We start from the raw sequence: 15,873 nt of genomic DNA, 5'->3' as shown, positions 1-15,873 counted from the left end.
CATCTAAACCATCAACCTGCCTCTTAGACCCCATCCCGACTAGGTTGCTTAAAGATGTTTTACCCTTAGTCAGCACTTCTATACTAGATATGATCAATCTATCTCTATCAACAGGCTATGTACCACAGTACTTTAAAGTAGCTGTAATTAAACCTCTTCTGAAAAAGCCCAAACTTGATCCGGATGTTTTAGCCAACTATAGACCTATATCTAACCTTCCATTTCTCTCTAAGATCCTGGAGAAAGCAGTTGCTAAACAGCTGTGTGACTTTCTACACAGCAATAGTTTATTTGAGGATTTTCAGTCAGGATTTAGAGCTCATCATAGCACAGAGACAGCACTGGTGAAAATTACTGACGACCTCCTTATTGCATCAGACAAAGGACTTGTCTCTGTACTGGTTTTATTGCAGAGACTGGAACATTTCATTGGCATTAAAGGAAGCGCTCTAAGCTGGTTTAAGTCCTATTTATCAGATCGATTTCAGTTTGTACATGTTATCGATGAGTCCTCCATGCATGCCAAAGTTAGTCATGGAGTTCCTCAAGGATCTGTCCTCGGACCAATCCTCTTCACTTTATATATGCTTCCTTTAGGCAATATTATCAGGAAATATTCCATAAGCTTTCATTGTTATGCAGATGATACTCAGTTATATCTATCGATCAAACCAGATGAAACTCATCAGTTAGCTAAACTTCAAATGTGCCTTCAGGATGTTAAAACCTGGATGACCTGTAATTTTCTAATGTTAAACTCAGATAAAACTGAAGTTATTGTTCTGGGGCCTAAGCCTCCGTCACACATTATCTAAAGATATAGTTTCCCTTGATGGGATCGCCCTGGCCTCCAGCACCACTGTAAGAAATCTTGGAGTTATCTTTGATCAGGACATGTCGTTTAAGTCTCACATTAAGCAAATTTCAAGGACCGCCTTTTTTCACCTACGTAATATTGCGAAAATCAGGAACATCCTGTCTAAAAATGATGCAGAAAAACTAGTCCATGCATTTGTTACTTCTAGGCTGGATTACTGCAATTCTTTACAACATTGCAACATTAGCTAGTTAAGCTGTGTGTTGGACATCAGTAATTCACTTGAAAGATATTTAATTAGTTAAATGGTTTACTTAGGGTTAGGGTTAGGGGGAGACAAAAATAATTGTGACTAGTCGACTAATCGAATAAATAATTAACAGATTAGTTGACTACAAAAATAGTCATTAGTTGCAGCCCGAATGGACTGTACTATTGACAAAGAAATTAGGTACAGTATATGAAGAGCAAAAATTTAATGTTACATGTGCATGAGAATAACACTGAATCATCACTGAATCGTGCAGTTTGAATGCAGTGTACAATCTGAAGCCCAGTTTGATAAAATATTAAAGTAACATGTGCAAAGATGGAAAACAGACGCCCCCGGTGGTGCTTTGGGCGATGATACTGATTGAAATTTTTTTTTCTGCCGTTTTAACTTCGAAACCCGCTGATGTTGTTCCTCCGAGTATTGCACAATACCTGCAAGCTGCCTGAGAGGAAACATGCCCCTTGAGAACATACGGTGTTTTTTGCCATTTTGTGGCCGATCCGTTGGCGATATATAGACATGCAGGGTCTCAAATGAAAGGTCTGCTCAAGCCGGATTGATTGATACCCCCCCCCCCCCCCCATCACTGTAGGATGTTCCGTTCTCAATCTACAGGCCTGTAAAGCATGGGAGTGCTTTTGGTGACAGGAATGTTGATGAATACTCCTGTTTTATCAATATTTCAGTATTTTGTCATTTGGAAATAGGTTGTATGGACTGAAAAAGTGTTTTAAAGATATCTATCAATAAAAGTCAGCATTTTAACAATGAATATTGCCAAAATATGGAAATTCGCTGTTGTTGAAATTTTGTTTATTTTCATCAGATTTACAGTTACAATTGCATTCTAGGTGTATTAGAAGATATTCAGTTGCATTAAAAGCTTCCTCAGGATGGTTTTGATGGTTTATTCCATTAAAATATAGCTTTTTTTACCAGGCGAGGATAAAAATATCAGATTTTTTCTTTATTGCATCTCCATGTAGTCTGTAAAAGTAAAATAAATATATTAATACACAATGGATTCACATTCCTTAGCTTCTGACTTTTCAAAGGAGACTAGAATTATGCATCTAGGCCAAATGGTTGAGGAGTAATTTTAGGCGTTTTTTCTTTTAAAAAGGGGTCAGTTTTCAATTAAATGAGGGATGTGAAACATTTTGCTTATCGGATGACTGTGGCTCAGTCTGGATATTTCATATGAAATATATTCAGCCACATATTCTTGGAAATATAAAATGAATTGAGTCACTTTATATTTCACAATCACAGGCTATAAAACTTTACTCTCAACATGTCTGTTGAGAGTTGCACATGCACAGTACCAATCACAGAGGGAACTTGAGCTAAAGAAACTGCACAGTAAAGCTACCTTGACCGAGATATTTGGATTTGTGTCTCATTGCAAGTAAGTTGGATCCAATATTTCACTTTTTTTGTGAGATACGTTTTAAATGTTATCCATGTTTCAATGTATATTCATTGTGTAAACTGTTGCAGCCATGGAATGTGGTTCTATGAATAAAGGAAGTGATCCTCACGGTCAGGGAGAATGAAATAGAACAAGAGTTAGAAATGTAACTATGGTTCTATGAATTCTAGATGACCACCAGAGTTGTTTGTCACTAGAACTCTGGACAAGAAGATGCTGTAGGAACAGATTGAGTAATGACGTTAGGATTTTATACTGGGGTGTGGAACACCTCTTTCCAGCGGTCATCCAGAATTCATGGAACCATAGTTACATTTGTAAATCTCATTTTATCTGAATGTGTTTGCGTGCATATGTTTTGGTAGTAATCTGCTAGTTTGCTCATCACTGTATTTGCCAAGGTTTATCTGTGAGAACAAATAACTGTACATGTGAAAAGGAAAAGGACTTTGAATGTGCACATTATACATATAAAAGTTCTTCCTGCAGGGATAGGACAGAGCTTATTAATGGCTTCAGTGTACTTTATTATTTAACTTGACTACCAGCAGCTGTTTTTAGTGTGGCTTAGACAGATTAGTTGACAGTCTGTTTGTGATCCACAGAGAATCGAAAAGGGTGGACACCATTCATTCATCACAAGGCATACTGTCTTTATAAGAGGTTAATCAGCAGGTAAATCTCTGGCAGAGTATGCTGCCATACTGTTTCAGAAAGGTAAGTGTAAAAGATGGTAAACTGATATAGACAACTGAAGCCTTATAATGAAAATTACTCATACTAGTAATTACTACAAAATGGTTTACAGTGCAAAGATTATGAATTGTATATCAGATAAATTATTATGTATTACTATACTATATAAAGTATTGCTATTGTTTGAATGTTTGGATGGTGTTAAATTGTCTTATCTAATGTGTTGTATTTCGTTTTAAAGGTGTTTAAGACATTCCTACTACATCATGCCACAGGGAAATCATAGCACTGTGACTGAATTTATCCTCACTGGATTCCCTGGACTTCATCCGGAGTACCAAGGCTTTACCTCATTTGTATTGTTCTTAGTTTATTTCTTAACTTTGACAGGCAATGCTACAGTTCTTTTTTATTTGCAACCGACCGCAGCCTTCATAAACCAATGTATTATATAATTTTAAATCTGAGTGTATGCGATATTCTCTTTAGCACAACCACCTTACCTAAGATCATCAGTAAGTATTGGTTTCAGTCAGGCACCATTTCATTCACAGCTTGCTTTGTCCAAATGTACTTTGTTCACTATCTTGGAGCAGTGAATTCCTTAATTCTTTTTTTAATGGCTTTAGATAGGTATTTGGCTATCTGCCATCCTCTGAGATATCCTCTTGTTCTTAAAACCTCCACCATCCAAATTCTCAGTATTAGCGCATGGGTTGTTGCCAAGGCCGGCCCTTTAATGCTGGTTATTAGGGCATACCCTCTTTCTTATTGTGCCTCAAACATCATCAACCAGTGCTACTGTGATCATATTGGTATAACAATGCTGGCATGCACTGACAGGGCCTCTTTTGGGTTTCCTGCTTTAGTATTGGCAATGGTTGCGCTGCTGGGACCTCTGGCATTTATAATATTCTCATATGGCTCTATAATTATAACAGTACTTAAGATAGCAAATGTACAAGGTCGCCTAAAATCTCTGTCCACATGTAGTACTCAACTGATTATAATCTCCCTTTATTATTTACCCAGATGTTTTGTATATTTAGCCAGCAATGTTGGCATTACATTTAGTGCTGATGTGCGAATAGTAATTATCATGCTGTATAGCCTTTGCCCCCCCATGATTAATCCACTTATATACTGCTTAAGAGCTAAAGACATGAGAGAAAGCTTGTGGAAGCAATTCAACAGAAAGACCATTCCACAAAAATCACAAGTTTCGGCTATTAGTAACTGATTACCAATACAATATTCACTATTTTTCCTTTCTTCTAATTAGCCATCTCTGTTTGTGAGGACTAGAAAGCTTCATAACAAATATTGACTTGGGACAAATTGAAATGCCAAAGCTGTCACAATTGTAACCATGATATTTGAATTTAGACCAAGTCATTCTTTATTCTTAATGTGTGCAGACACTGACGAAAATAAAGGAAAATATAGAAGAGAAAACAATAGTAATAGTAATATGTAGGATTAGGTATCAGGTGGTGATGCCATGACACCAGTCACCTAAGGTAAAACACTATTAGCATGCTAATGTTATTTTAAGTAAGCACTTTGCCAATGTATGAACAAAATATATATATTATCATAATATTAATACAATATACTATCATCCCGGATCCAACTTATTTAATCTTTTGTGTGTGTCTGGGAGGTTCTGGTTAAACAATTTGTTTTATCTTGCTAACATAATGTGAGAAAGCTTGTGGAAGCAATTCAACAGAATGGCCATTGCACAAAAATCACAAGTTTCAGCTATTAGCAAGAGTGACTGGTTAGCTGTCTTGTTAGCTCAGACAGTAGTGCACAAGCCTTTCAGTTGGAAGGTTGTGTATTTGGTCCCCCCTTGAGTGAATATATATGTTTTTATCCCCTCTTCAACAAATTAAATATGAATATGAGACTGTTTTGCATTGTCACAATAAAGCAGGCTCTCATTTTCATTTCCCCAGCATCTCCAGGCAGAGGAAAGTCCTGCGCTTCTCATTCAGGGGAATCCAATTTCACATGATGGCTTTTTTAAAGAGGTGTGTCAAGTAAACCACTGTCTCTTTTAATTGTCCTTCAGAACTTTTCAAAGTAAAAGCTCTCAATTCAACTAGAAAGAAAGCAGCAACTTTTTTCCAGGTCAAAAAAGGAAACCCAGTACAGCGCAGGCGCGTACTTCAGTGAACTAAAATCTTACAAAGCTTACAATATCATTGCTTATTTATCTAATGTCTGTAGTCTGTAGATGATGATAAATCAAATTCATTACACAAGCTCATGGGTGACCCATACCACAAGACAACTTTTGTAGTCAGGGGTCACCAAGTATTCTAGAGCAAAAGTGCCAGCAAGTCAGACACACAACAGCAGACCATCATGACCGCTCAAAACAGACCCACACAATGTTGAACCAGAAGCAAAGACATGATCATAAAATACAGTCTGCATTATTATCTCTAATTCCTAATTCTTGTCATTCTCATCAAGTGTAAAGTTTCAACTTACTCTTTTTTTTAAGCATATATCTCCTTTCCCCCCTGAACTGTTGTTTTTGCCTCTTTTGGGGGGTCCAAGCCTTAATTAGGGGGGTTAGACCCCCCCCCCCCCCCCACCACCCTGTAATTCGAACCATGGTTTCAGTGTTATTGTTAGGTAAAACCAATGTGAGACGCACATTTTGAACATCTAAAAAGCACAAGGAGGCGTCACATTGGCCCCTGTGAACGGTCACTGCACTGTGTCATTATGGTACGTTGTTCTCATTCATTAAATCCTTGTTCAAGACAACATTGTCTACATGGTGGTAAGGTGGTAGGCTAATTTGTTAATGCTTAGTGCTGACTTGTCAATAATAATAACCATTCATGCAGCACGTGTTAAACATTTTGAATGTTTGCTGTAGCACCAGTCATCCTGTAGCACCAGTGGGGATGAGAAAGCAAAGTGTGTTGGCCTACATGACCAACCCATGTTGTTGTTGTGAATTGGAGTGTGTCAAATATTTTACTTTCAGAGTACAAAGGGAGCTCAAAATTGATTATAGAGAATGAAGGTATATTTCAAACCAATCTGTTTGTTTTATAACAAAACTTGTTATATAGATATAGATGTTAATACGCATATTATTAACAAAATTATTGTCTTTAGTGTCTTACTCCACAAATAAATACTTCTTATCAAATGTCTATGAGGTAGCTTCTATTTAGATTTTTGAGGGGGGAATGTTAATTTTGTTCAGTTTTCTTTCTTTCAAGAAGAAAATATGGACTGTACATGATTGTAATCACAGGATAAAGTTATTGTAATGAACATTTACAACACTATGTAGTGAAACGTTGTTGCGGTAGTAGGATCCTCAAATAGAAATCATTATTTTCAAAGCATTGTGTGAAAAACTGTTTTATTGTGAATATTGATGCAACAGGTAGCTTAATTGCTGATTAAAATTTTCTTATTGTGCTGTTATCAGTGCAACAATTTACATTAAAATAGTTTCGTCTTGTAGGTGGAGTGACGTGTTTGTTTTAGTTGGATGATACTCAGAAGCAACAACATAAATGAGTTCCAAGAGGAAGCTAATTAGTGCCTCATGTCAATAATGGTCTCAGGTGTGTGATTAAAGTGTTTATGTGAGAATGTAGGTCTATCTGCTTGTGTCTTTATACCTTGGTGAATCCTCATCTCAAAACAGTCTTATGCAATTTTGTTTTGCCCAGAATTCTTTACATATTCCAAACACTATGTTTTACATATCTAACAAACTCTCAAACTATTTTGAGAACATCAAATCTTATTCTTTCTTTATGTTATTGATAATAAACTGACAGCTTAGTTAAATTCCATAGATTTGGGAAAGGCAAAATGAATGCTGTGAAATGCCAGGAAGAAATGAGGCCTAAGCCTCACTGGCCACTGCCCACCAATACATATTTTTTTATGGAGACACAAACTTCCTGAGAGACATCCACATTGAAAATGGAGGACACAGGGCTACATCTATTAATCTCATCCACTAAGATCACACCAAAAAGATATGGATTTGGAATATTTTATTGTATATTAAGGATGAAGGCGAGCTGAGATGAAGGTGGAACAGAGTAAGGGTCCACATGGAGGGATGAGAGATGAGGGAGAAGAGGGAGTGGCCGAGGGAAGTGGGGATGAGATAGTAAAGTGAGGGGTTGAGGGATGTGGGGTTGAGGAAGAAGAGTGAGGGGTTGAAGGAAGTGGGTATAAGGAAGATGAGTAAAGGATGAAGGGGTTAGGGTAGAGGGATGAGGGTAGAGGATGCGGGGATAATGGTTGAGGGATTGAGGGGTGAGGGTAGGGAGATGAAGAGATAAGGGTAAGGAAATGAAAGGTGAGGGATGTAGGGTGGAAAGGAGGAATCAGGGTTGTCGGTGGATGGATGGAAGAGAATGGAAGAATGGCAAGCACCAGGAGGGACCCACTTGGTTCCCCCACTCATAGTCTCAACTCTGAGTGGGGGAACCATCTATTCATTTGCTCTGCTTTGGATAGGGCCCCCGGTGGTTCCTGCTTTCAAACAAAAGTGACAGAAGGTGAAGGAAGAAACAAAAAAAACAAAAAAAAGAAGAAAAAGAAAACGTGTTTGGGTAGGAGGGATGTGTGAAACTGAGTCAGGGGGGAGGAGAAAGGATGGAGGTGCTTTAATACTTTTGTGTGGAAATGGGATGGATTCAAGGCGTATTATCATTTTCTAAATTATTCTATAAAATAATGTTTCCATTCATTGAGTAGTAATGAAAAATACAATTCAAAAATTGAAGTTTGAAACATTATGAAAATAAAAATGTAAACAAAAAGCAAATAAGACATAGGAAGTGTGTCCAGTGTGTCAGACTTAGGGCGATAGATTGGCAGAATATGACATAAATTGAAAATAATATTTATAAGTAGGTGTATAATCACCTGAAAATAAGAATCATGTTTCATTTAACTTAGACTGAGGCCTTTATATCAGCCAGGGACACAATGAGCCTGAGTTTAGCTAAGTTCCACAGCTACTAAAAACAGGAGTGAACCAAAAAATGACTCAAACCCTGGCCCATAGAAATACCTAGATTATGAAGTAAATATTTAACAGAAGAGGAAACAGAATGGATACTTTCTATGCTGCACATGTGCTGAGAGACAACCAATATACACCAGGGATATTAACACTCCTTCCTCAGTATCAATTTAGGTAAACATTTGGGTTTTGTTGTTTACTCCTGTGGGATTTATAATGAATTAGCATTATTCACTTAATCATGTAATTCCACACAGAGGTATTAAAACAGATATGAAAAAATTCTTCCCAAATCCCCACATCTTCTTTGTTTATCTGCTAGCGTGACGACCAGGTGGCCTGGTTCTATTTAATTCTTACTGACAGAGCACTGGATGTCTCCATCTCCACTCGTCTCATTGAGTCATTATACCAACAGTATCGAGTCATCTGTGACCATGCGATGACATAAGGATGGGACGCTGTTGACCTCTGAGGTTGGTGGAAGGAACACTTTGATCCCACTAACATTCCCTCTATGGTAGAAACAGAGCTGTGGGGGGGGGGGGGGGGGGAGGCATCCAGTCTACACATAGAAAGCGAGGGCTGAGGATGGATTCTCGGCAGTATGTGAGACTAACTGGATTAGTTTTCAGCTGAGTGTGAAGTGGCCGGGATAAAGATAAGCACCTATAAATCAGCTGGAATGGAGTGCTCACTCCAGGTAGGGAATGAGTCCTTACCCCAAGTAAGGGAATTCAAGTATCTCGGGATCTTGTTTGCAAGTGAGGGGACAAAGAAGTGGGAGATTGGCCACAGAATTGGAGCAGCGTGGGCGGTATTGCACTCACTATACCACACTGTTGTGACGAAAAGAGAGCTGAAGCAGAAGGCAAAGCTTATCGAGCTACTGGTCAATTTTCGTTCCTACCCTCACCTATGGCATTTAAACATGCACTGAGGTCAAGGTTCAAATGTCAGCATTTCAAAGCAGAATCTTTTTGAGTGGAAACATTAACCCAAATCCACCTTCAAATATTAGGCCTACCACTCTGTTGAAAAAATGCAGGAAATGCAAAACAAGAACAAAAATAGACACAAGTAATGTAATAATAATAATGAAATCAACTAAGTCCTTTTAAAACTAAATTGACATTTTAAAATCTATTTACAGAATGTAATTGTAATACTAATAGTTTTGAAAAGAACTTAAATAACATGGGAATAAAATATTTACTCTAGAAAGGAATATGGAGTGTAGGGCTGCAAAAAAAAAATCCTTAATTTTGCTAAATAGTTTTTACACTCGCTTGAGGTGGTTTTGCTTTTGTCGAAAAAAGAGTTAATGCGTTAAATGGGAGATGGAAAGACTTTTTCCGAATAAGTTAATAATACGTAGCGAACTTGTCTGTCTGTCTTGTATGTCTGATCAGTTGTTTGTGCTGTCTATTTGGAGGTGCATGCAATTCTCGGGAGGCATGCAAAATTTATAACACCGGATATTCCCATTACGTGCGGAGACATGGCTGGTAGCAGTTTGGCTGCTCGAAACACATTTCTGAGGACCTCTCTCCTTTTTTCTAAGATCAATGGCATCAGGTTCATGCGTTTTGTTTCTGATTTGGAACCCATACGTCTTGTTTATTACAGCCATGTGTAACGTCAACTACTGATGTAACGACGCTCGCCGTAGCATTGTTTATTCACTCAAACCAGCTGATTTTTATTTTCTTTTTTTGCGAAATTTCAAAGTACGCTTAAAACTCTGCTCACGAAGAACAAGCATTCAAGCAGAAGCGGAAAGAAGCGGAGAAAGAGACAAACAGCACAGCTTTTGTTTTTACAAGTTTTGTACGCTATTTCATCACTAAATACACTTTTGAGCAGGTTTGAGGCGAGAAATTAACTGTGTAGAATTTGAATATTGGCAGTTTAACCAAAGTTGATGGTGAATCGAAAATGTGCTCAAACGTTTTCGGGGTTAAGAAGCTCCACAAGCGCCCGCGAGGTTAGCGGTGCCAGTCACGCCCACAGAGCGTCCTGGTCCCAGTTACACAGACCACTGCAGCAGCAACAACAGTGTTAAGGCAGTGTTTCCTATACGTTCATTTATTTGTGGCGGCCTGCCACAATATCAGCGCTGACCACCACATACTGATTTTTGTTTTTTTTTATTTTACCAGGCTTATTTAAAATCTTATTTGATTGCAGATCATCGTCATAGCGCATTTGTGTAGTACATCCTCTTGCTCTCGCTCTCGCTCTCATAAACACCGCAGCACAAATCTGTACAACACAACGCTGGCAGTGTCGGAGACCCAGCTTTAAAAAGTTATTTGTAATAAGTAATGGTTTAAAGTAGGCTATAGGAACATCAGGCTTGTGATGTAGCCTACAGAACATTCTCCACTGAGTTATTGCCTAAAACCTATAAGCACTTTTGAAAAATAAACTACAGAAGTAGTATGAAAGGGGACTGTTTCTTTATTGTTCTAAATAGACATTACTTTGTTAGTATACAGTTGTGGTTTTCGTACTTGCTTTTATTCTATATAGTTCCAAAGCAAAAATCTTTGTTAAAAAATTAAACGTTTGTATAAATCAGTGAATTATAGCAGTAGCCTATGCTGTCTTGTCTTCTTCCCTGGTTTCCCCCTGATGTTGATACTGGTGTTCATTCTGAATAGTAAACCTTGTTCACTTAATGGTAACATTAGCTAGTTAAGCTGTGTGTTGGACATCAGTAATTCACTTGAAAGATATTTAATTAGTTAAATGGTTTACTTAGGGTTAGGGTTAGGAGGAGACAAAGATAATTGTGACTAGTCGACTAATCGAATAAATAATTAACAGATTAGTTGACTACAAAAATAGTCATTAGTTGCAGCCCGAATGGACTGTACTATTGACAAAGAAATTAAGTACAGTATATGAAGAGCAAAAATTTAATGTGACATGTGCATAAAGAATAACACTGAATCATCACTGAATTCGTGCAGTTTGAATGCAGTGTACAATCTGAAGCCCAGTTTGATAAAATATTAAAGTAACATGTGCAGAGATTAAATGAGGGATGTGAAACATTTTGCTTATCGGATGACTGTGGCTCAGTCTGGATATTTCATATGAAATATATTCAGCCACATCTTCTTGGAAATATAAAATGAATTGAGCCACTTTATATTTCACAATCACAGGCTATAAAACTTTACTCTCAACATGTCTGTTGAGAGTTGCACATGCACAGTACCAATCACAGAGGGAACTTGAGCTAAAGAAACTGCACAGTAAAGCTACCTTGACCGAGATATTTGGATTTGTGTCTCATTGCAAGTAAGTTGGATCCAATATTTCACTTTTTTTGTGAGATACGTTTTAAATGTTATCCATGTTTCAATGTATATTCATTGTGTAAACTGTTGCAGCCATGGAATGTGGTTCTATGAATAAAGGAAGTGATCCTCACGGTCAGGGAGAATGAAATAGAACAAGAGTTAGAAATGTAACTATGGTTCTATGAATTCTAGATGACCACCAGAGTTGTTTGTCACTAGAACTCTGGACAAGAAGATGCTGTAGGAACAGATTGAGTAATGACGTTAGGATTTTTTATTTGGTAGTAATCTGCTAGTTTGCTCATCACTGTATTTGCCAAGGTTTATCTGTGAGAACAAATAACTGTACATGTCAAAAGGAAAAGGACTTTGAATGTGCACATTATACATATAAAAGTTCTTCCTGCAGGGATAGGACAGAGCTTATTAATGGCTTCAGTGTACTTTATTATTTAACTTGACTACCAGCAGCTGTTTTTAGTGTGGCTTAGACAAATTAGTTGACAGTCTGTTTGTGATCCACAGAGAATCGAAAAGGGTGGACACCATTCATTCATCACAAGGCATACTGTCTTTATAAGAGGTTAATCAGCAGGTAAATCTCTGGCAGAGTATGCTGCCATACTGTTTCAGAAAGGTAAGTGTAAAAGATGGAGTCCTAGAAACTGATATAGACAACTGAAGCCTTATAATGAAAATTACTCATACTTTCAGTTATTCATTTTATTTGAATGCAACAGCAGAAAATGGTTTACAGTGCAAAGACAATGAATTGTATATCAGATAAATGATACAGGATTATGTATTACTATACTATATAAAGTATTGTTATTGTTTGAATGTTTGGATGGTGTTAAATTGTCTTATCTAATGTGTTGTATTTCCTTTTAAAGGTGTTTAGGACATTCCTACTACATCATGCCACAGGGAAATCATAGCACTGTGACTGAATTTATCCTCACTGGATTCCCTGGACTTCATCCGGAGTACCAAGGCTTTGCCTCAGTTGTATTGTTCTTAGTTTATTTCTTAACTTTGACAGGCAATGCTACAGTTCTTTTTTTATTTGCAACCGACCGCAGCCTTCATAAACCAATGTATATATAATTTTGAATCTGAGTGCATGTGATATTCTCTTTAGCACAACCACCTTACCTAAGATCATCAGTAAGTATTGGTTTCAGTCAGGCACCATTTCATTCACAGCTTGCTTTATCCAAATGTACTTTGTTCACTATCTTGGATCAGTGAATTCCTTAATTCTTTTTTAATGGCTTTAGATAGATATTTGGCTATCTGCCATCCTCTGAGATATCCTCTTGTTCTTAAAAACTCCACCATCCACATTCTCAGTATAAGTGCATGGATTATTGCCAAGCCCTGCCCTTTAATGATGGTTATTAGGGCATACCCTCTTCCTTACTGTGCCTCAAACATCATCAACCAGTGCTACTGTGATCATATTGGTATAACAATGCTGGCATGCACCGACAGAGCCCTTTATGGTTTTCCTGCTTTAGTGTTTGCAATGGTTGTACTACTGGGACCTCTGGCATTTATAATATTCTCATATGGCTCTATAATTATAACAGTACTTAAGATAGCAAATGTACAAGGTCGCCTAAAATCTCTGTCCACTTGTAGTACTCAACTGATTATAATCTCCCTTTATTATTTACCCAGATGTTTTGTATATTTAGCCAGCAATGTTGGCATTACATTTAGTGCTGATGTGCGAATAGTAATTATCATGCTGTATAGCCTTTGCCCCCCCATGATTAATCCACTTATATACTGCTTAAGAGCTAAAGACATGAGAGAAAGCTTGTGGAAGCAATTCAACAGAAAGACCATTCCACAAAAATCACAAGTTTTGGCTATTAGTAACTGATTACCAATACACTGGGTATTCACTGTTTCCTTTCTTCTAATTAGACATCTCTTTTTGTGAGGACTAGAAAGCTTCATAAAAAATATTGACTTGGGACAAATTGAAATGCTAAAGCTGTCACAATTGTAACCATGATATTTGAATTTAGACCAAGTCATTCTTTATTCTTAATGTGTGCAGACACTGACGAAAATAAAGGAAAATATAGAAGAGAAAACAATATTTTCAGGTGGTGATGCCATGACACCAGTCAGCTAAGGTAAAACACTATTAGCATGCTAATGTTATTTTAAGTAAGCACTTTGCTGATGATGATAATTTAGCAATTTATTGTGTGTGTCTGGGAGGTTCTGGTTAAACAATTTGTTTTAACTTGCTAACATAATGTGGGAAAGTTAACCAATTCTGTTTAATACAGATATGTTTAGAAGCCAGCTGTATAGGAAAACCTGGTGGAAAAGTGTCCAAAACTGGTAAGACTAATGTGTGTTTGACTGCACAGAATCAATGGAGAGAACGCACAGGTGAGAGAATAGGTGTAAGTGTATTGCCACCACAGGAAAGTCATAAGGTCATCTTGTAACTATGTCTATTTTATACACACTTTACATGGTGACATTACCAAAAACTATACAGATATTGATGGGATGACAAGATAATATATTTTTCCCTGCTTCGTACTGCATTTTGTTCAATCCTTGGGAGCTATTCTCTGTTGATTATGGCTCTTGATCATTTTATTGTAGATTGTCTTCCTTTAAAATATTCTGTTCAAATTACAAACCACATTATTTCTATTTCTTGTGGGTTGTTATGTATTGAGAAATTTATTACTATAATTCTAACATCATTTGCAATGCTACGGTGACCACATTTCAATTACAAACCTGGCACATGGTGAAAATGTAAAATATGTTCAGGTTGTTGCTGTCAGTCTTGGGAGATTTATTTATATATTTATATGCTTCTATCTTCTATCTTCTTCTTTTTTTTTTTATAATTTTCCCTATATTTCCATATTTGTAGTTGTTTTGAGAACACCATATACACAGGAACGATACAAAACCTATTGCTTCAGAACCATAGAAATATTAGATATTTAGATGAAGCTGCAAGTTTCAAAGTAATGCATACAGTATAAGATTACAGTATGTACATTCAGTTCTTATCACGTCTCTGTATATCAAATGTAAATTTTTGTCCAAATAGAACACTTCCATTCTAGAGTAATTGAAATTGCATTCTTCTGCTTAACTGTTTTGTGACCACACTTTGCTGTTCTGCTAAATAAATGTGTGCACTGATCTGCAGCTTCCAATCTACCCTTAGAATCACAATCAGAATCAGAAGGAACTTTATTGCCAGGTAGTGTTTTACACATACGAGGAATTTGCTGTGGTGATAAGGTGCTACACGTAGACAAACATACAGTCAACATAAATAAATGTTGAAATATAAATATGGAATGAGTAAAAGTAAAGCTGCCCTGAGGGCTTTGAAGATATACAGCCAGGGATGTATAGCCCCGATTAGTGTCACAGAAACACAAAGATGGCTGAAGCTCATGGCAAGGGACCTGTATCACCATCCCAACCACCTGCTCCTGGCAAGAAACCACATTTTGTAGCAAAGAAAAAAAGTGCTTTAAAAAGAAGCAAAACACAATAAAATATTGGTGTTGCTTTCCATCGCTGAAGATGGTTCTCAGCGAGTAAAGAAATGTGGTTTAATGCAAAATCTCTCTTTTAGACTGGTAACATCTAATGTTAGATACTTGTGCAGTGCAACTAAAGACAACACAAACCGTACCAAAAAACATTTCATATGGATTAAAAGTATGTTTTTGATGATGCTGTTTTCCTCCTACTATGGTCTTGCTAAAACTGAGCTAAGCAAGCTGTAACGTCATTGTTGCCATTAGTAAATCATGCAATTCTTGAACAAGGTGAGATGTTGCCACATATTTGTTTGGAGCATGTGGCCAGGAATTACACATTGTACCTTCACCATTGGCAGACTATTAAATCCTCATGGGAGCCACAGTTGTTAAATCCTATTAATATTTAGTTTGTCTTTATTAAAATGAAAAAGTGATAAAATGTTACTATCTATTACATTAGTAATGCTCATTTACTGTAGAATATGGACAGAAAACCCCAATATAATGCTTCAGCTTTTTAGAAAGCCAAATTATTATTTAACTTTTTAGAAAGCCAACTTATTTGCCTGAAATGAACCCTCTCTTGCTTATCTATCTATTTTGTTTTTGTTTATAGTGTGTGTATATGTTCTCTATACTGTAACCTGTGTTTGATTTTATTACTGTATTATTGTGTTATTGTATTATTGTACAAGTAAGCACATCATGAGCATGAGCATTGTATGATCCAGAGTCAGATTTCTCTTATGTGTACACATAC

General features: G+C 36.9%; 1 protein-coding gene and 1 pseudogene across 1 annotated transcript; both read left to right on the top strand.

Annotated features, from left to right (window-relative positions):
- Positions 1–3,477: 3,477 nt before the first annotated feature.
- LOC119887267 (olfactory receptor 2AT4-like) lies at positions 3,478–4,459 on the top strand. Its single transcript, XM_038698140.1, is given in 2 exon segments — positions 3,478–3,624; positions 3,627–4,459. Coding segments are annotated over 2 exon segments (972 nt in total). The 5' UTR covers positions 3,478–3,485.
- An 8,021-nt stretch (positions 4,460–12,480) lies between these two features.
- Positions 12,481–13,453, top strand: LOC119887266 (annotated as a pseudogene).
- Positions 13,454–15,873: the final 2,420 nt, after the last annotated feature.

Source organism: Micropterus salmoides, unplaced genomic scaffold (genome assembly GCF_014851395.1).
Source record: "Micropterus salmoides isolate LMB-PRFRI ecotype aquatic unplaced genomic scaffold, ASM1485139v1 Ms_hic_scaffold_410, whole genome shotgun sequence".
Taxonomy (NCBI): Eukaryota; Metazoa; Chordata; class Actinopteri; order Centrarchiformes; family Centrarchidae; genus Micropterus; species Micropterus salmoides.
The sequence above is the reverse complement of the archived record's forward strand: the minus strand, read 5'-3'. Positions and strand labels throughout refer to the sequence as shown.